Below are 21,697 nucleotides of genomic sequence, written 5' to 3' on the forward strand. Positions count from 1 at the left end.
CAAAAAACTGGGGACATATTTATTTTCATTATCTGATATCAAACATTCAGAACATTAATAGACTTCTAGACTTTTTTCTATGACTGAGGTATAATGTTTGCTAAGAACACAAGTAGTCTAACGCATCTTTCCTGCAAACGGAAATCCACAAAAGGAAAACTCTGAAGGGCCATTTGCCGAGAGGGCAACTCTTTGTGGCCAAGATTGCAAAGCCTAATTGCTCAGTTAATTCAAATTACGCATTCATTGAAATCACTTGTGCTCTTAACCTGAGGTCCCAATGTCATCAAAAGGTCACTTTTCCTGTCCGAAATTTGGTTTTTTTTCTATTTTCCACCGTCTTCCGAATTTCTTACTACCGCTTCTCAAACAATTTCAATTTCTTTTCTCATCTCAGAGGGATTATTATTCTATTTGACAACTATCGTATCATCTTAAAGAGGAAAACTGCGGATTGAGTTGAAATATATTGAATGCGATATTAGCAATAAAGGCACTGGTCTAGTGGACAGCACAGATTGCCTTAGGGTGAACCCCGAAGTGAGCGCATTTGTTGTGTCGTGGAAAAGAATGAAGATATGAAGATGAGCACCTCATATGCTCCGACATTCTTTAGTTTGGTGGTCCCACGCTGAGATTCCTCTGTTTTTCGGTCCCTTCTACTAAATCGGTGCCATTTTTAACTTCCACATTTAGAATTGAAAAGAGGTAAGGAGAAAGGTAAAAATGATGAACCAGTTGTGACAAGGCTCACTAATGGAAATTAGTGTTTATGTCAAAATTCATAATGGTCGTTTAGCCTTAGAAGCTTTCAGGAATAGTGAAATGTTTGTTTATGAATTTATAATTTTCTGAGAGTTAAATTTATACAGACTAAGTTGTTGATTGAAAAATATCATACTGTAGTGGGAACCTATGTTTAATATTTTCAGTTTTCCAGTCGATATATACTTAGTCCCCACTTTTTCCTATCCAAACTATCTCTCCAATAGTTTTCTTTAGAATTTCTACCGTATCTGATTGTAGCAACTTCACGTTCATCTATTTATTAGAATGGGCCACTTTGGTCATTGCGTTCAGCATCCAATGATGTTCATTTTCCTTTTGTGTGTATGCTTCTATGTTTTCTCAAAGAATCGGGCGAGTAGAGAATAAAAAGAAGAGGCAACAACACATACATATATACACAAATGGAGAAAAGAACTTTCGATAGCTAATTTGTTTTTTATTCAAATCCTTCTACTGTCCACCACCCGATGACCATCGGTCGTAGATTTCATTGCCTCACTTTGTGAAACGAGGGTGGTTGCGCAATAGAAATAGTTCACTTTCTTTGGCATCGGCAACAAACAGGATCTGAAGTGTGTTACAGGGACATCCTCGCCATCCGTCGAAACACCAACTTCCATTCACACCAATCCCACCTTTCACTATCCTGACACCAATGAATTTTTGTTCTAACCTTTCCCTATGTTCCACTCGTTGCTTCTCACTACCACTAATCAGTGTTCCGGCTTGTCTATTGAAATCCATTCTATCAAAATGAGAGGCACAAAAAACGCCTGGCGAAAACTGCATTATTTACATAGCGGTCGAGCCCAACGGCCGTTTCTCTGTCTATCCGCAGATAGATGTGCCATTTATGAGCATCGCTGTTCTGTATAGGGCTCAGGGTGTCGAGTTGAATGCAATTAAGTTTCGAGCAAGTATTGTTGTCCAGAAGGGAGTGGTAAAAAGAAGTTGGGTGGATGGGCGATGAGAATGGAAACGGGATTTAGGGGGTTGGGCTCATAAAATAAAACCACTGTTTTCATCATTTTTTGTTTAAACTGAGAAGATAGACGTATTTGTCTGAATTTCCATCAGGATGGTGCTAATATAAATTTTCGCCGGTTCTGAATCCGTTAACTGTTTGAATGAGCACTGACACATGCTTCCACACATAAATTGTGACATGATTTTTTTGTAAAATTTTGAATGAGCATAATTTTGGTCTTTTATGCTAATGTTAATCTAAAATCTTGCTCTATACCTCATCGGATACTCCAAACGTTCTGTATTTGATAATTCCGACAGATTAACTCGTCTCATGCAAGCAAGTCCCTCAGATTTCTCGTTTAATCTGAAAAAGATAAACTTTTCGATTAAGCTTCATTTTTGCAACATTGATAAAGACGTGACACTATCGCTCTTTGCAAGCAAAACAATGCGCCCCAAAAATAAAATCATGCAACGGCCGCCAACTTAAGTGGAAAGGAATTTGTTTCTTTTCTAATGTCCTCTTTCTCTCACACTGAAAAAATGGACAAGTAAACGGGTTCCTTCTACTTCTCCCACTTTACCTTTCTGTTTCGAAGTCCCCCTCTTCTTCACTTAAATTGTGAGGGAGGTGCCACCGGCGAGACACAAAGGACGTTATGGTAGCCATTTGACCACAAGGTCGGGCATTGTCTTCTTCTCATCCTCTCTCAGTGTCTCAAAAATTGAAATTCGTGATCACGATTTTTGTACTCGCAACTGTCACTGTTGCTGCTACAAACAGATTCAGAAGAAAATGACCGTGAACACAATGAGGAGTGACTTGGTAGAGAAGAATGAGTAGATGAAACAACTTGAAACAGTATGAAAACAATATATTGAGAAGAAGAGATAACAAGCGTGAAAACTGCCAATGGGTTGTGTGGCTAGTGGCAGTTCCAATTATGTTTCAAAAGACATCTTCCGGTCATGACATACGGTTCATTGTACTTTCTCAATTACTTCTTCGATTTATCATTCTCATGTTATTTGTTGTAGCAAACCAATCAATTAGAGTGTCCTAAGTTATTTACAAACGATTCTTAACTAATTTTTCAATTGTTTTGTTTTCTTCTATTAAAATTATTTGAGTACTAAATTTGTTTTAGAAATATATGAGATAACTGTTATCAACTCATCTCAATGTGAATCACAACACTTCGATTATCATCGTGTTTAAAACACCAGACGTTTGCATTTTGGTGCTCATCTTAAATTCTAGATTCTATTCTGAAATTTGAAATTGTTAAAGAAACTAAACACACTTTTTTAATGTTTCCGCTCTTGAAACAGTCCCCTTGTTTCACGTTGTAAACTTCTGAAAAGACCACCCGATTCTCACACTTTCGACGCTTTCCTCATTTGACCAATTTCTACATCACATTTTAAACTGACCCTTTCTTGCTTTTAGCCCCTTTATCATTCAAATCTGAAGACGTCTGGATTGTTGTATGCCTATCCTGCCAGTCTACTTTTTTCTTCAAAAAATGAATGAAGGATCAGATAAGATGAAGCGGTATCTTGAAGTCTCTATTAATCTATTGTCTCTATTAGCATTGGCGTTTTTTAAGAACTTCCCTTGATCGGTTGCGCCATCCGACTTTGGGAAGGTAGAAGCAAGTTCTTCCATTCTCTTTCGGCAATTTTTTTGGAGTGCCGCACGGGTACCATCACCAATAGATGGCGTTGTCGGTACCCAGTCCTACCTCTTCATTCGCTTCGTGTGTTTTTTGTCTATTCATTCCAGCCGCGCTAATCGTCATCTCCTCATACAGTTATATGCCATCCGTACGGTAGTGACCAGTGGCAAATCAAATCAAACAGGTTCCGAGTGTCAATAATAAAGACGATGAATGAGGGAGAATTGAGGAAAGGGGGGGGGGGGAGGCAAAAAGGCAAATCGCAAATTATTTTGACACTACCTCCTGTATTTGTATGCATTTGCCGCAATGGTCATCCGCTTTTGCGTAACACGGGTACAATGGGCGGCAAAAATTGGAAAAGCAGCAAAAGAAGGCGAAGCCGGCCTTTCTCAGGGAAAAAGAAATAGATTAACCGGTGGGAGGCAAATGAACAAGCATGGATTTTTCGGATCTACATACATACAATGCCTACCTATGGGTGTGGTTGGCAGATATCCGGGCTGAAAACTCCTCTCAACTATGTCCACCACGGACTCAGATATTCTTCTAACAGTTTATCAGAATTGAGGTCTTCATGATTCTAGCTTCTTGTATCTGAAAATCTATGAAGCATCTGAAAACCTGAGCAAGTTCAGCTTTTTTTCCTTGATAAACAGTCTCTTTGCTTCTTTTTTTGAAATCTCTAGTATTCACTGCCGTAAAACTAAAATCCACGACAACGGCGTGAATTTTTGTGAGCCCAAGTTTTTGGGTTACTGTAGCATTTGCCGAGCAAACAGTTTTTGAAAGAGGAATCAAATTTAAGTGATACCATACCAATAACCAAGCCTATGATATAAAAATCCTTTCAAAAGACGGTTATAAACTTTTGACATTCGTATCAAAATTTGGATGGTCCCAAAAAATATATTTCACATTTTCTCACTCAAACCACCCGAGACTTTTCACTGAACTATGTACTGTACTGTACTCGCAACACTTTTCGTTTTTCAACTTCCCGTTACCAATTTCGAAATTTCTATTTCCCGACCGTACTCCAATTGTTCTCGACATCTCACAGCCCTCTTAGTCTATCTTAAACGCATTTCGGAATCTTCCTTTCTCGATCAAAACGAGGTTGAGTAGGTGCATTGTGTCAACTAAAAGAAACATTATGGAATTGTTGCAAGTGGTTCTCGACCTATTACCATTTCGCATTCTTCAAAACTTTTGCGCCATTGGTCAAACACATCCAGTTTCTGAAGAAGCGCGGGTCCCCTCTCTTCCTCTCCATGTCCAACAACACCCACTTTCGCAGAGAAGAGGGCACAGTGTGTAACTTATTGTGAGACTATTCAGAGGACAAACAAATTGCGTGGTCAGTTTTGTTTTCAGGTGGTCACTCTATTTCACTCTTCCATTGTGATGGAACACGACCACCTTGAAACACTTGTCTGATACCAGTTCTCCCAGTCCTTTAGTTGCTTACCTTCTAGACAACCAATACCAGTCCTTTTCCTGCTTGTCGATTAGTTCAAAGTTCTTGGCTGTAACCAGGTCAACCAGCCAAAGTCTGAAACAAGTGACCACTCAGAAGAGAACAGTAAAAGGAAAAGAAAACCAATTAGTTTTTACTTCACTTTCCACAAATTTTATGTTTGAAGCTTCGTCTTCAATTTCACTGTTTTTCTTGACTAGTCCTTCACTATACCTACTGTTTGTCTTTTGTTGTTCCAGTAAGTACTGCTTTTTGTTGCCTTTACCGACCATTTTTCTCAATTCACTCCATCTTTCTACTCCCCGTATTTCATTCACTCGAACCTTGTGCCCAACACTAAAAGGACAAATCGTGAGACCATATAAATGGAAGAAAAAGAATTCATGATATCCGTGCAATATCTTTGTTCCATCGCATAATTCACAATTCATTCAGCGCGTGTGAAACTTTTGAATAATTGACTGACTTGAACTTGAATAATCGCCTATTTGAGAGTTTCTCAGTTTCTATACCCTTTTCTTTTTATTTTTCTCTTTTCATCTCAATTCTTGATTCTTTTCTTTTTGAATAATAATTATGTATTTCAGAAAACCAAAATCTATTGCATTCTTCAAATACTGCTGGATCAGTAACATCGACATCCCGAATGGCTCTATAGTGGTGAGTTAATAAAACTAGTTCATATTCTAGACTTTTGTACATTCTGTACCTAGCACCTGCTCTTTCTTCTTTCAATGTCTTTTGTAATAACAAGTAGAACCAGTAACAGCTTGCAAACATCTGTTCTTTTTGGCTTTGTTAGGCATTTAGGTGCAAAAATCTCTCCTCCTCTGCAAACTTTATGTTCTCATAATGTTCCATCTTGTTTCGCATTTGGAGATAGAGATATCAAATAAAGATTTTCATAGTAATACTATTTTCTCTAGTCTTCTTTTCTCTTCTGGTGCCGTTGTTGATCATAATAATAGTAGGCCAAATCGGCGCACCCGTCACCACTCATGATCCCTTTATTATCCTAGCTAACTCCTCCGAGTTTATCATCATGTGTCTTCTATGGCAGTGCCTATTCCATAAATAATTGTTTTTTTTCTTTCAATCCTTTGTATTATTTCTCATCCCATACTTTACATTATCAAATATTCATGTATGCTTGACAGACTGTAGGAAATAATTGGAGCTGCGGATGATGAATTATCCTCCTCTAGCTATTCTGTTTGGAGTTTGAGAGGATAGATGTCAATTATTTCTATAGAATCTTTTATGGAAAATCCATTGAAATAATATTGGGACCTTTCTAAAATTTACAAAGAGAAACATACATGGAGAAGATCATTGAGCTAATTTTCTGATAGTCTTTTTCTTCAAATCGTAATGTTTCGTGAAATCAACAATTACCTGCTCTTCCTCTCTATCCAATATTTGAAATGAAAAACGAAGCGGATACTCATTTATCTCTGACACCAGAACATTGCAACATATTCTTCCGTTCATCAAACATCCCGCCGCCTCGTCACTCATCAATCCCATCAACATTTTTTGTCTCTAACCTAAAGTGCAACTCAGTCCCATTGTATTGCTCGAAGAAAGTTTCATCTTTTTTCTCTCAAAAGTGTGACATTGAGAGAAACGGAGCACACCGTTGTTTCGAATTCCGCCGCCACAAGCCAGTTGTCATCGGGAGCCCCGGATACACGGAACAAAGCCATGCGACGTGTGTTCAATTAGGTGTTCTTCTATTGCTAATCTGTCACCTGTCAGCCCAATCTGAGATATCTATTGTCTTCGAAATTAATGGTAAGTTATGTGTGACACCTTGAGAAAGTAACATCTAAACATCCGAGCTCATCCGTTTAACCGAGAATTGTAGTACTACTATCTTTTTTCCTATCCGTTTTTCGTTGAAATTCGTGATGGCGCGAGGAACCTCTGGCTCCTGTCCTGTCGGAACAATGCCAGTCAATATGTTTGTCAATTGTTGCATCTTCCTGGAAGACGAAGAAACCTTCGTTTTTCATCTTTCTCTCAATGCTCTCATACGAATCTCGAACAGAATGTTGCGAAAATTTTTTTTTGCTTTCTTTCAAAAACTGACCTCAATGAATGAGAAGGGAGATGAGCCACTTGTCACACTTGTTCTTCTCATTTACTACACCTTATAACACCTCGATTTTGTAATCAAGTCTCGGTCATAACTTCCTTTGGTGGAGGCACCTACCGTACACCAGACCTTAGTCCCGTTTGTCCGGGGAAGACAAATACAACAACATTTTGGAACCTTGCATGGCATTTTCATTTAACGAAAAGACTCTGCTGAGCCGGTAGATCTCGAGACTATAATCGGCTCTCTCCTTGTCCACAGCGTCTTTTATTCTTAACCTCTCTTTGCTCCTTCTTCCTCCCTCAACAACAGGCAAAAGAGTTCTTAGTGAAGTTGTATTAGAATTGTGGAATATGACACCGATATACCGACACTCGCGATAACATTTTGTAGGTGTAATTGAAAGTATTCAAATCATTGTCAAATGAGAAATATAAGAATTGTGTAGAGTTCCCATGCAAAGAATATCAATGGAAACCATCACTCCATTGATTACCAAACAAGGACACTTTTTCCCATTTTCCCACAAAACCATTTTCTCAGCTTTTCGAGAAGAAAGGGCGACAAATTAGGTGCGTGGTTGAAGGTATTGTTGCGAATCGATTAGTCATAGATTGGTTTTTTTGTGTCGGCTAGTTTCTCTTTCTCTGACCAGTACAAAAGACTGTATGGTCATAGTAAGAAAGAAAATGAAATTACAAGTTTGGAAGCTAGAAAATGACAAAAATCTGAACATCTGATACAACACATACAAAAAATTGTTCCCTGAGTTCAAATTCAAAAATAAACTTGTTTTTCAAGTTTTGCTATTGACAACGAGTCTACAAAAATTTCAATGAGTATCTTGAAAGCATGATTGATAATTAATTCATTATCACTTCTATCATATCTAGAATCCACAAAACGCAATGTCATTCTCTCTTTTCTCCCTCTGTCCATTTCCAACTTATATTTCAAAGCATCCGTTTGCGTGTGTAGACCTCATGAATAAAAGCATATTGAGACATCCGGTGGACAGGTATACGGTAGTGTCTGATGAATGTTAGGAATCATCTTGAGGGCCCACCATGGCAACATTATTCTCACGTTATTCTTGACGACTCCTCTCATAATTGTGCCATCATTCTCATTTTCCGTAATTATTTGAATTCCTGATAGCAACATCTGTGTGAATAAGTGAATCGCATGTTGACCCATCTAATGACTAATGACTCGTATTGGGATGAGTTACGAAACGATTATATGAATTTTCAATCACAGGTGGTCCTCCACTCGCCTCCTCCCTCCTTTTCTTGACAGAGCTCGTTTTTCTCAATTTCCCAATTTTCTCGTTTTTCCTATTGAAGATTGATGTGCATGTAACACATGTATGTACAATTCTCATTTTCCGATTTTCCAAGAGTCTTTGAAATGACAAATTTCCGTTTTCTAACGTCTTCCATCAGAATAATAAGTGGTGAAAGTGAATAACACTGCACAAAAGTGATTAGAAAGCATAACATTTCCTGTGGTGGCTTGATGGGCCCATTTCCGGTGATGGCACGATTTGTCCAGGTGCTCACCCTCGGATTTACACGGAAGCCGACGTTGCTCTCCACCCTTCGCTTCCACCTACTTACAAGTCGAAGGCTCCTCAGTCCAGCTGATCCCGGGATGGGAGGGCTTACACAAGGAGACGACTCCTCATTAACGCTCATGTTTCGAAGTATATTTGCATTGTGTGTATGCATATAATTTAGAGTTATAATAGATCTCTTTTCTTTTTTCTTTTCAATCCTCACTACCCACTTTAGTAAACTTTTTTTTTCTTTCTTTTTTTTATTTCTGCAAAACACAACACTGTTTTTGTTTCCAGCATGAGCCGTAGAAGAAAAGCAAATCCGACAAAGCTTACTGAAAACGCCAAAAAATTATCAAAAGAAATTGAGAACAGTCAAGAAGAGAACGACGACAAAATGTTGACCCAATCGCACACCCCGACTATTATAATCCCAGATCACGTAAGTTACCAGTTCAGTTCCCATATTATTTTTTTCAGTTCCTATACTGTTCTGTGTGATAGTCTCCGTAGAGAACAAGAAGAATGGGGTAACCTTCCAATTAGAATAGAAGATATTCTCTTAAGAAGAGCGTGCATTGCACCGGAAAGCGGAGCACAGAAGCGCAAATTAGGAACAGCACTATAATTATGAATCCGTTTACCGCACATTACGTAATCTCTTTGCGAGAAGCTGGGTGGAACGGTGAACACCCGCATTAGCGGGTTTCTGGGAGCACCATTGTCTATTCTTTAGACACTGTATCTTTATTTTGTGTTTACAATGTTTTCTCAGTTCCTTATATCTTTCCATATACATTTGTCATATTCTACCGTATACCACTAAGGACGCCACCCACTTTTGCTCTTCTTCATAATCCCATTATGTCTGGCTCCTCCTCATGGCGTAACCGACAGAGGTAGAAGGGGTGACTCTCGTCCGGGGGACAAAAGCGTTAGAGTCGTCCGGAGAGTGGCGTGTGGGCGGAGCAAACTAACTAGAGCTCACTGTGCATCTCACAGCTTACACCATTTCATTGTACATATGAATTCTCGAAACGTTCGCATTTTACCTACACCTCCCATAGTCCGATCTTTTCATCATATCATATTTCAATTGCACGTCTTATCCTGTAACACTGATTCAACTCCTTTGCAACTTTCACCTTTCACCTTTCTTCTCTGATTCTAAGAGAGTGTTGCCCAGCCGAGAGCCAAGAGCCTTGAATTGAAAATTGCGAATTTACAAATAGAATTGTTATAATGTATGATAATGAGTAGGTTGATGAATTGAATAACTTTGAATAGTAGGACAACTTTCATCATTAGTTAACATTAGGATTAAGAATCTTGTACTAATATAGGAAGTATGAATCTGATCATGTCTCAAAAGAAACATTATTTTTGTTTTGAACCCTCTTCTCTATCCCTTGAATCTTTTTGGGGGGATTGAGAAGAAGGAAGAGTTGTAAAATGAGTACTGAATCTGATTGTCACAATAAATAATAATAATAAGAATAACAAGAACTGAGAGAATAGAATAAAAGAAACCTCCTCTTCCCGAGTCTAGCATTCTTCTACATATCCGTCTCACAATTAGCAAGACGAAGAAGACACAGCTCCTTGTGGTCGCCCGCCCCGAAGAGCTGTATCCAATTCTTCGGAGGAGAAAGGCTTCTTCTTCTTCCTTAAACAAGCTCTTTTTTCTCTTTTGTCTCAAATTCCAGCATATGCACATCCTTCCTTTCAGATGGACGACACTCCGAATCCTGCCGTATCCCCACACGACGATTCGATCAAATCGAGTTCCAGCACCATATCTGATCATACAAGGTGAGTTCTGAAAATGACCAACGGGTGAATCAGCACGTTATCACCTCACCGGCAGTGTGTTAACAAGACAGTGTGTTGCAATAGAAAAAGAGAGAGGCACAATTGTTCCCCTCGATTAAAATTTCGAGAACCGAGGTCAAGATGATAACAATGAATTGCCGGGTTTTGAATTTTACCGCTCACTCTCTTTCACCCTCATTCGCAAACAATGAGTGTGCTCGCTTATTCCCATCCCGTGATCTACAGTTTCGGGTTAGTTTCAAAAGTAACAAAACCTTTAAGCAAACCTACCAAAAACCTAGCCTTATCATCAAAACCTGCAAAATATCAATTCCGTTATACAAAAAAAAGAAAACAAAACAGTATGTCACTCTTCCGTTTTAAGGATGATTCTTTCTTTTATTCACGTTGTTCATTCAAAACAAACCTTTTTTATCTATATATTATGTTTTGTTTTTCGGAAAACTGAAAACAGTACAAAATCGAATTCTTTTACCTCTAATCATTCTCATTCCGTTTTTCATTTTGTTCAACTTTCTATACAAAAACATACAATCAAACATACCGTTTTCTTTATTCTCTTCTCTTCTTTTTCAAAAAGTTCTGAATTTGCCACTTTCTGTTCCACCTGGTAAAAGAAGAATAGACGCCCTTGGCTGTCCGTTTTTGTTATGGCCGCCTTGACAGAAGTGGACGCTGCCATTGTTCTTGGTGACAGGGAGCTGACGAATACAGTGCTTGATTTACTGCTGTCCCCCCTTTCAATTCCCTCATTTTCTTAGCATTCCAACGGAAATGAAACGTTTCTTCGAGTTGTTTCATTTTCCACTATTTTTGTTCGGAATTTTTCACATTGGCCTCATTTACTTTTGTTTTTGAGTAGACACCGTAGACAGGACCTTTTTATCCAATTCAACTGTTTTTTTTTTCGAAAAAAGAAGAAGAGACATCGTTCTTCCTATCCTACATTTTACTAATTTTTCAATTCGGTTTGGCAGCTTGACATTGCCTTTCTCCTTTTCCTTCTTCTTCTTTTTCATTCACTGTCAAAGTAGAATAGGATGATTCGGTGACAGCTGAAATTGCAATAACAGAAGAAGAAGAGAAGCGAGTGGGCAGCAGCAGCCAATAAAGGATAAAAGAAAGGCCACACTGAGTGACGAGTGAAAGAAGATGACTGATGAGCAAAGGGATCTTTTATTTTCCAAAAAAGAAAAGGAGGGGCACACTGTAGATTGCTTCCGTTTCTTGTTCAGCTCTTGCGAAATTGACACAGACTGGTCGGTGAAACTCCGTGCCAGTTCATCTTCTTTAGCGCACTGATAAGAGAATTTTGATGGGTTAGTAATAATGAAGAATCATAGTTTCATTCTTCAAGGGATGTTCATTTTCGTAAATACTGATATAGTGGGAGACGCTACTTCCTAGGTGTGTCTCCCGCAATCATTGGAATTTCAATACATTCCTCAGTTGTTCTATAAATGAATGCAAATAGTCTTCTACACTTTAACAAAAAGTGCAAAATACAAAGAGTTGTCAGTAAATGCACAGCAAGCCTTATAATTATGACTCCGATGTTCAAATTTTGCAAGTTATCTACATATAGCTTGGTTAATTTGAAAATCAAAACATCCGGAGAAACTGTTTGTGGCAACATTGTCATCTATGACATAATGCTGATAACCCGAACTATTTTTGTGCATAGCGTTTGCACTTTCTAGGACTTTTGTCATTTGTTTATAAAACAATGCACACGCACGTTTTTGAACTACCATCCATATCTGTGTCACATACACAAACAAGTCTGTCTTATTTTCAGCACGTCTGCTACAACTGGAATCTCAGATTTTCCCGATATACTTGCCCAGACCGAACACGGTTGTTCTGTTCTAATTGACGGAAACCATTTGAGGTTTGGTAATAAATCAAATGAATAGTCTATGATTGTTGGTATTTTAGAGAGATTATAAACTCGGTGGATACACAAGACGGAAAGCAAGATCTATTATCGGACGTCATTCGACAGGTATTTTAAGACTAAGCACGTGCAGAAGATTTTTGACGATCCAAATAAAATTTCAGTTGACATCAATAAAGGAGAGGTTAACGAGCGACGAAAGTCCCATCAAAGACGATTTAAAAGAAGACCGTGACGACATGAGCCCGGTAAGTCGAAGATTTTCCCCTATTTGGTTCATTTCTTCTTTTTTGGGTGACACGTTGAGTGATATAAGTAAACAGTGCCTAAGGACGTGTCATGTTACGCAAGTATAACGCACAGCTTGAAGTAGCTATGTCAATTTTCTTTCATCTATCCGCATATGGTTGGATTAGAACATAATTGTTCATTCTCGACTTTTACTTTTTACTTTCAAACAGCGCTACCGCTTTTTGTCTTTGCAAGGTTATCAATGATTTTTAGTCGGCAATTCTTTTGACTTTCACAATTCAAGTGTCCATTAACCTTGTAACAATTTCGCTCCGCCCTCTTTCGGCCAGTGGGCAAAATTGAATGATAGATGTTGACACAACAAAAATAGTTTCGTTTTTTTCTTCGTCTTTCACTATTTCTATGTGGCCCTTGGTTCAGATGCTCCACGCTGGGAACTTCGATTCTGAGATGCTCTTACGACAACATGAAATGATGCAGCAACATCAGCAACAGCAACATCAAATGATAATTGCAAACATGCTGAAAGCCACTACATCACTCCCAATGTTATTCAATGGTATGTTTCCTATTCTCTAGCTCTTCTGCAATATTTCTTTTCAGGTGGAGGTTTAAATTATGAAGCTTTACTAAACAATCCGGTTCTAAATGCAACAATCGCCGGTCACTTGCCCAATACACTTGCCAACAATATTTCTATGATCCAGAAGAGCATTACGGCTAAACTCGCAGCTGCCAATTCTTTACAAGCTGCAGAGAAAGTGGAGACTCCTCTGAATTTATCGAAAGACACTCCGTCCCCAACTGCAGTTCCAGAATCCCCACTTTCCGGTTTCAGGTTACCATACTCTCTTGGAACCAATTATGGAAGTGATGGTATTAGTTGCATTTCAGAATTCAAAAAACGAATATTTTTTAATTTTCAGGACAGCTATTCAACAACTGTTCTCCAGACTCCAGTGGTAAGAGTACACCTGGTAACACATCGGTCACTAGTGAAGTAGCCACTCCACGTCCACAAGCAAAGTCACCAAACCACATCAAAAGACCAATGAATGCGTTCATGGTCTGGGCTCGTGACGAGAGACGCAAAATCCTTAAAGCTTATCCGGATATGCATAACAGCAACATTTCCAAAATACTCGGTAAGTAAGCTAAAACGTCTGTTGGTTTTTGAACGAGATCACTTCAAAAATTCAATTTTTGATTTCTAGGATCCCGCTGGAAAGGGATGAGCAACTCGGAAAAACAACCTTACTATGAAGAACAGTCGAGGCTGAGCAAATTGCATATGGAACAACATCCAGATTATCGGTACAGACCACGTCCTAAGAGGACATGCGTGATTGATGGAAAGAAAGTGCGTGTTAACGAGTACAAAACCATTATGAAGACCAAAAAAGATCTGATGTGGGGAGATGAGCCTGGATTTTCTCAGCCATCGGTAAGTAAAAACAAATTAATTTGTTATGTATTTGTTATCATTCTTTATTTTCAGTTGGAACTGGCGTCTCATGTAAATCTTCTTAATGACCTCGCTCATCACCATCAATCCCATCTCTTGCAAACAGCTGAATAATCTTTACAACGCGTGTCATTCCCTCGATCCTCTTACCGTTTTACTGTACTTTTTCAAACATTCAAATACTTTCTACTTCTCGTGTTGTTCTCATACCAGCTTTACTTTGGTACTCGTTCCGATCCCCCCACACCCAGAACATTTACTTTCCTGGTTCCATCATGTATTATTACTGTATCTCACTTCAACTATAGCAGAAAATTATTTTACTCGTTGTCTGGAAACAATTCTACAATCTGCTAGCCGGTGGACCAATGCTCCTTTTTCATTAAACATTGCATAACTTTATGCAATTCCCCTCCCTATCCTTTTTTTTCTTGTTTCACCTCTTTCTAAAGCTTCCAATTCAAGAATCTCAACTTTTATACATGGTTTTTCACATATTCTGACAACTGCTTTTCAGTTTCCTCTTTCCTTTTTGTGTGGTTCATATCAATTTTACCTTTTTCTCTTTCCAAACTAGGCATTTTCCTCTTTTCCTTTCCCCAGCATTGTTTCTTACTCCATCAGGCGGCAGATCTTTTGTCCAATCTTTTCCAATCATAGGCTAGTCATCAATCACACATCCTCACAACATTTTCTGTTTTCTTTTACTTTACTGCATGCATCTGATTATGGTTCATATACGTATTCTGATAAATGTCATATTTGAAAGTAAGATTTAAACACACAACAGTGAAGCGTACCAAAATGAGTAAGTAATGACACTCCCAATAGAAACTAATTTTCGCAGAGCTCAGAACATTCGAGAAAGAAAGTCCAGTTATTGGTTCAGTGAAAACTATGATTTTACAATATCATGTTGTCAGTTCATATTGGTAACCAGTTTTCACAAAACTGGAAATTCATACCAGAATTTGACTTAGAATACAATACTGATCTTTATCTGGTATTACATTCTACAAATCAGTTTGAAACTAAAATAATGTCTAATAAATATTCCATAAAATGATATTTGAATAATTATTATTATTTATTGAATTTTGAGTTTATTGAATGAATGGGATCTGTTATTGTTTAAAAGTAAAACCGTTTGTTACAAAAATTAAGGCGAGGTTTTAAAGGCAGGAATCAATCATGTGATGAAGTGAAAGTGGATGTTATGGATGGAAAGAGTCGTTACATAAAGCACACATACAACAATACAAAAAATATAATGAAATTAACAATACAAAAAATTATGAAAAAGAAGTTAGGATATAGAAATGATTATTAAAAATTTTCAGATAGAGAAAAAAACCTAGAACATAAAAAGTTATAATAAAATAGGGGATTTTTGCAGAAACAACTTGATTGACGAGCAGAATTGTGGTGAAGGAATTATGTAGGAAGTACTGTACTGTAGTATTGCAGAGACAATTGCCAATGAAGATTCAGTGAAATTACAGCTTGCATATAACTGTTGATCAAAACGTTTTGATGCCATAAAAAAGTGGATTGTATTGATACTTTATTTTATCTGAAAACAAAAGAAATTATATACAAACAAGAAAAAACTTTTAAAATCAAAAACAACATTGTGCAACTCACTGTTTTCAAATCCAATCTGGTTAGCAGAATTTTTTTATGGATTGACCTAGCGTAGCTGCCGATAGACTGGAAAATGAGTTATTATGAAGTACATAATTGAAGTGTTCATACGTCGGTAATGTTAGCTAAGACTTCACGTAGTTTTTTCGGTTGCCTCGAATCCTCATCTTCAAATTCCAGCTCCGCCGATCTCTTTTTTTGGGGGCGCGCGTTTGCGCGTTGCTCTTTCAATTTTTCCTTGGCCTCCTTTTCTTCTTGCTTATTCTTAATGCAGGCCTCGCACAAACAGTTTTTCAATTTGTAAAGTTGTCCATAATCAAATGTTATTTCTTCGCCAGCTTTGATGTTTCTTTCAGCAACAAAATAAATTCTCATATCTGCCGGAGAAATACCACCTTGGAAAGCTCTGAAATAGATGTTATTAGTTTGAGATGAACACATCCATGCTCTTAAACAGTCGAACTAACCTCCAAAAAGACGTATTAGGCTTACAGCTGTGTGATAAAAATCTGGTACAGTTTCCGTACGTCAGCGGGTTTATCCACATGTCGCTTTTACAGGTTTTCTGTAAATAAAGATTTACGTTATGATTTTCAAAAAATGCTTACCAGTAGAGACGTTCTATATTGATCATCGGCAAATGTTGTTTCGTAATAGAAGTCCGTCAACTCATCTTCGGCATGATGTATCAAAAGAAGAGCGTACTTTTTAGCACCTGTCTGACGATTAACAGCATCTGCTCCTGCTAACTCTCCATTGAAGGTTGCAATGAAAGATCCTGAAAACAAATGAATTATGTTTTCCAATTTTTTATTTTTCTCATAATAACCTGCAGGAATATCTTTTTTAGCAAAGCAGTTGAAGCCTTTAGCTTTACTTCGCCTTCTTGCCTCAAACTTTTCTAGATGGTCTTCATCGGCAACGTCCAGTACTCTCATACTGCAACTTGTATTGCAGGAACATCTGCAATGACTTTATTTTAAAAAACTTTTAAAATTTGAAATCATTGTTGAAAGTGCACAACTTACTCTCCTCCACAAACAAAGATCATTGTATTGTAGAAAGTTGCTTTCTTTTCTTTGGATTTCTGAAAAATATTGCAAAATCCAAAACGGAAATTTAAATATTAACATACTGTTGGGTCGAAATGTGTTGCCACTTGTTGAGCAATATTTCTGCACTCACAGTCTGGGTTCTTGGAACAATCCACTCCCGGTCCACAAGAGCAGCAGATCTGAGAGTTATGATTTCCGAAAATCCAACTTTTCTCTACCAACCTTATGTCTTCGACCAATTTCAACACAATTTTCTGCGACTTCGGAAAGACCATCCATCACAATGTTTTGTGCTATCGCTGTGTATTTGGAGGTCGGTGACCAATTCGACGGGTCGTTGTCGCTCGGGTTCGGCAACTCCGATATCATCTCAATGGCTACACCTCTTGGCACCTGTAATTTTTTTTCATTTTTCAAGCAACAATTGTCGATATTTTCGACCAATGTCTTTTATCAAACTTAATTTAATCATCGACTTTGCGTTCAGGGCGGTTTATAACTTACACGGAAGCGATTGTTTCGTCTTGCTCTCAACATTCTGGAATTCTGAAAATAAGTTTATAGCTTTGAAAAGACAAACATATGGAGGAAGTATTCAGAAATAAAAATGTAGAATAACATTTTACAGAGAATCAGTTATCACAGTAAATCCTTGTATTAATTTTTAGCAACATCATTTAATAAATATACAAAACAAGAGCACTTAAAAAAAGGATATGGATCAAAAACTAATATTAGAAGTTTTGAAATATGACAAGAAGTAGTTAACAAGAATGGAATTATGTCAATAATAACAAAACTTTCAAAAAAACCCGGCATAATAGAATTTTAACTAGAGAAGGATGCCGAGTCGAGATAGAGTTACAGGGCGAGACATATATACATATCATTAGAGCGAAAATTTTGCATCCACAAAAAATGTGTCTCAAAATTTTCTAAAGTTCCAACATAAGCAATACAATTTGAATGCCTGGAAATTCACGAACAACACAAAAAAATTGGAAAAATAAAAAAAACGCTAATTTTGTGAGTCTTCAAAATGCCCATTTTGCACTGAGAAGCCAGAAAAACACAAATAACTTTTTTCACGAGATCGTTTCGGAAAAATAAAATACAGATTTGAAATCAGCGCAAAATTTCCGTTCTAGTGATATACGTCTCGGCCTGTAACTCCATCTCGATTCGGGATCCTTTCCCAGTAAGGACAGTCATGAAAATGGATAGGAAAAGTAACTTTTATTATAATTTTCTATATTTGAAATAAAATAAAAAAAGACATTTCAAACGGGAAACAAAACATAATAACAAGATGAATACAATCAACAAATACATGTTTTAAACGGGAAAGAAACTTTAAACGAGAAATAAAAAAATTACAAAAAGATCAATGTAATAAACGTTTACGGGTGATTCTAAAACGGTAGCTTTAGGAGATTATATCTTTTGAGAAATTGAGTTGAAAAAAGTCGAGAAGATTGGCGTAGGAAACTTGGACGGACCTGAAATAGCAATAGTTCCCTCGATGCTAATTTTTTGACATGTTGCAAAAGTATTTTAATAAACCAAGCCAATATTTAAAAATCAGCGCTCCTTATAAAAATTGACCCAACACTCACATTTCTGTCATATTAGTCGGTAGAAACTGCAGGAATCTGGTTTGACCAAAATTTTGCATATAAGTTCGCAATGCTTGTGAATGGCAACTGTACACAGGTTATCAATCCCGAACAAGTATCGTACACAGCAGACTTGATTTTTTGCATTTTGGATGGGGTTTCGACGTCTTGATCCATAGTATCTGCTGATCTTTTTCTTCTTCTAGATAATTCGACCAGCTGATTTTCATTATTTTCAATCGATGGTGGCAAATTCATAGTTTCCCTGCGATTGCGAACACGAATAGATAGGCGCATTGGCGCAAGGTTCATGTGACGCTCGTTTGTGTCCAGTTGGATTCCACTAGAAGCTTCGTTTTGGATGTCAGCCTCGTTTTCTGTATTTTGATCTTGCAAATTGATGCGAACAGCTGCGAGTTCTTCAGTAGGTTCTTGGAAATCAACAGCTCTTTCTTGTTCTTCATCTTCAATTGGTAACATTTCCTGCTGAACTTGAGGCACTGGTTGATTGGATGTAGAAGCAGCATTTTGTTGTCTTTGTGAGAGACAATATTCACAAAAGCAGGTTGGCAAATATTGTGCCTTGTATTCGTCTCCATAATGAATTGTAATCTCTTCTCCAGCCTTGATTTTCCTACTTGTAACAAAAAACAGTCTGATGTCCGAGATAGACAACCCTCCTTCAAATGCTCTGGAATGGAAAAGTTGTAAACATGTTTCATAGTTTCCCACTCACCTTAAAACTAGTGAATTTGGTTTGCAACTATGATTTGCAAATCGAGTAAAGTTTCCGTACTGAAGGGTGTTGATGGAAATTATTTCCTTTTCATCCGAAAATATAGTCTGAAAGAGGAACATTTATTACTTAGTCTATTAGGATGATGAGTACCTTTAAATATTGTTTTTGTTGACGGCCCAACATTTTTGTTTCGTTATAGAACTTTCGTAGCATATCCTTTTTGTGAGTGATCGACATTGAATATGCTGCGACGGTGGCGTCACTGTTGAGAAGACTTTCTCCACAAATTTCTCCATTGAGGCATCCAAGCACCGTTCCTGAATGTTTGTACTGTTATGTGTTCTTTTGAGTGTATAAATACCTTTCTCAATGCATTCTTTCGCGAACACTGAAAAACCTGTGTTTTCATTTCTTCTTTGAATGAAAAATTTGTCTGCTTGTCCTTTATCGGACTTCATAAGAACTTTCATCTCGCACGATGGGCCACATGTACACCTGGAATAAACGATATCAAAAATAAAACGATATATGTAGTTAACTTACTCTGACCCGCAGTTGAAGAACATCTGTTTGTCATGCATGTTAGCAACTAACTTGATCCCTTGATCGGTCTGGAAAAAAAAAAAAAGAGAGATATAATTAAACATAAAAACTTACTAAAGCTTGACATCTTTCGGCCACAAAGTTTCCCCTTGCTTTTCTATAGTAAATTTTTTGCAGTTCGGCCACAACTCTGTTGCACTCACAATTTTCATTTTTCGAACATTCTTCATCTGGTCCGCATGAACAACATATCTGAATATTTTGAAATAAACTTTGGAATTCATCCACTTTTTTGTTTGTAACAAACCTTGGTTTTCTCTCCTTCTTTAAGTGACATTTGGGCAGTAGTAGATAGTTCTCTTCCTACAAAATTCTTCGCGGTGTAGTCGAAGATGGCAGTAGGAGGCCATTTCGAGGGATCATTGTCTGGACTTCCCGGGATCACGGAAGTCATTTCGACTGGCTGTTCGTCATCTGGCTGCAATTGTTAATTGTGGAATGCTCTCTGACCTCGATATTTAATTATCACTCACTTCCGGCGAATTTCTTCTTCGGACAGGCGGGCTTTTTTCTCGTCTACGGATAGGCGGACTTCTCATCTACAAAGTATTTGAGTTAATGTAAAGGAAATGATTAGAAAAGCAGATATACGAATGTACGAATACATATAATGAAAATGGCGTTCCTGAAAATTAAAGCGACAGAAAACTTTATTGTTTATGAGGCGTTGTCTGAAAGAAGAGGATTCCTCTTGGCACAGTTGCAAAAAGTTGTTTCAATTCGAACTCTTTTCACAGCATATGTACCCCTATGGTAGTAATTTACAAAAAAATATGTCACCAGTCCCCTATGACGTCATCATAGAAAAATATGCCCAATAATAGACTTTTCAGCCAAAAATTCACAAAAATTTCAATTTTCTAGATAACATCGGGAAACTTTTGTAACATGTTAGGAGTGTTTTTGACTACCCCTACACAAATTTCCAGCCCTCCAGACACCCCAGAAACCGTTCAATTAAATTTCATTTTTATGTTTTTTCAACTTTTCTCGAAAATTCCCTCTAGAAATCCTCAAATTTCTAATCGTATACGTATTCCCCGCAAAATGTTCTATTAGGTCCAATTAGAAACATTGAAAAGTAGGCGGACCATTTTGAGATATTTCGATTTTTTCAAAAATCACATAAGGGTCCCCCCTTATGAAAATTTTAATTTTGACAAAAAATTCAAAAAATAAATTTCTCCAAAAATGATCAGAATATTGATAAAACACTTGGAATAAGCCAATCCCAAAATATGAAATCTCAGAAATGTGTTTGAACGGATTCCGTTTTTTTTTGTTCATCCAATTTTTTCCCATTTTTTGACGTTTTCATCAATAATTTGTACAGAAGTCCTCAAATGTTAAGGGATATCCTAATTCTTTGCAAATCGTTCTATTAGGTCCGATTGAAAACGTCAAAAAGTAGGCGGACCATTTTGAGATATTTCGATTTATTTCAAAAATTACATAAGGGTCCCCCCTTATGAAAGAAAATTTATTTCGAAAAAATAATTCAACATTTTTTTAAATGAAAAAACGTTGGAAAGGCAGATAAAATATTAAAAACATTTTTTCATAGTTTGAATTTTTTTTTCATTTAAAAAAATGTTGAATTATTTTTTCGAAATAAATTTTCTTTCATAAGGGGGGACCCTTATGTAATTTTTGAAATAAATCGAAATATCTCAAAATGGTCCGCCTACTTTTTGATGTTTTTAATTGGACCTAATAGAACGACTTGCAAAAAATTAGGATATCCCTTAACATTTGAGGACTTCTGTACAAATTATTGATGAAAACGTCAAAAAATGGGAAAAAATTGGATGAACAAAAAAAACGGAATCCGTTCAAACACATTTCTGAGATTTCATATTTTGGGATTGGCTTATTCCAAGTGTTTTATCAATATTCTGATCATTTTTGGAGGAATTTATTTTTTGAATTTTTTGTCAAAATTAAAATTTTCATAAGGGGGGACCCTTATGTGATTTTTGAAAAAATCGAAATATCTCAAAATGGTCCGCCTACTTTTCAA

At 37.2% G+C, this 21,697-nt stretch overlaps 3 protein-coding genes across 3 annotated transcripts; 1 reads left to right on the forward strand and 2 right to left on the reverse strand.

Annotated features, from left to right (window-relative positions):
- Nucleotides 1–8,871: 8,871 nt before the first annotated feature.
- Nucleotides 8,872–14,134, forward strand: GCK72_024456 (uncharacterized protein; the record flags this gene model as incomplete). The annotated part of the gene is made up of 10 exons (XM_053735896.1): nt 8,872–9,015; nt 10,303–10,385; nt 12,205–12,297; nt 12,345–12,411; nt 12,468–12,551; nt 12,976–13,114; nt 13,159–13,431; nt 13,482–13,700; nt 13,770–13,999; nt 14,054–14,134. The coding sequence occupies 10 exons, from the start codon at nt 8,872–8,874 to the stop codon at nt 14,132–14,134; spliced, it is 1,413 nt and encodes a 470-aa protein (XP_053579462.1).
- Nucleotides 14,135–15,769: 1,635 nt separating this feature from the next.
- On the reverse strand, nt 15,770–17,256 carry GCK72_024457 (uncharacterized protein; the record flags this gene model as incomplete). The annotated part of the gene is made up of 8 exons (XM_053735897.1): nt 15,770–16,070; nt 16,132–16,229; nt 16,273–16,442; nt 16,494–16,627; nt 16,693–16,751; nt 16,800–16,898; nt 16,942–17,112; nt 17,224–17,256. The coding sequence occupies 8 exons, from the start codon at nt 17,254–17,256 to the stop codon at nt 15,770–15,772; spliced, it is 1,065 nt and encodes a 354-aa protein (XP_053579463.1).
- Nucleotides 17,257–18,347: 1,091 nt separating this feature from the next.
- Nucleotides 18,348–20,216, reverse strand: GCK72_024458 (uncharacterized protein; the record flags this gene model as incomplete). The annotated part of the gene is made up of 8 exons (XM_053735898.1): nt 18,348–19,026; nt 19,072–19,178; nt 19,225–19,391; nt 19,436–19,569; nt 19,618–19,685; nt 19,732–19,869; nt 19,925–20,095; nt 20,151–20,216. The coding sequence occupies 8 exons, from the start codon at nt 20,214–20,216 to the stop codon at nt 18,348–18,350; spliced, it is 1,530 nt and encodes a 509-aa protein (XP_053579464.1).
- Nucleotides 20,217–21,697: the final 1,481 nt, after the last annotated feature.

The sequence above is a fragment of the Caenorhabditis remanei genome, chromosome X (genome assembly GCF_010183535.1).
Source record: "Caenorhabditis remanei strain PX506 chromosome X, whole genome shotgun sequence".
In the NCBI taxonomy this organism is placed as follows: domain Eukaryota; kingdom Metazoa; phylum Nematoda; class Chromadorea; order Rhabditida; family Rhabditidae; genus Caenorhabditis; species Caenorhabditis remanei.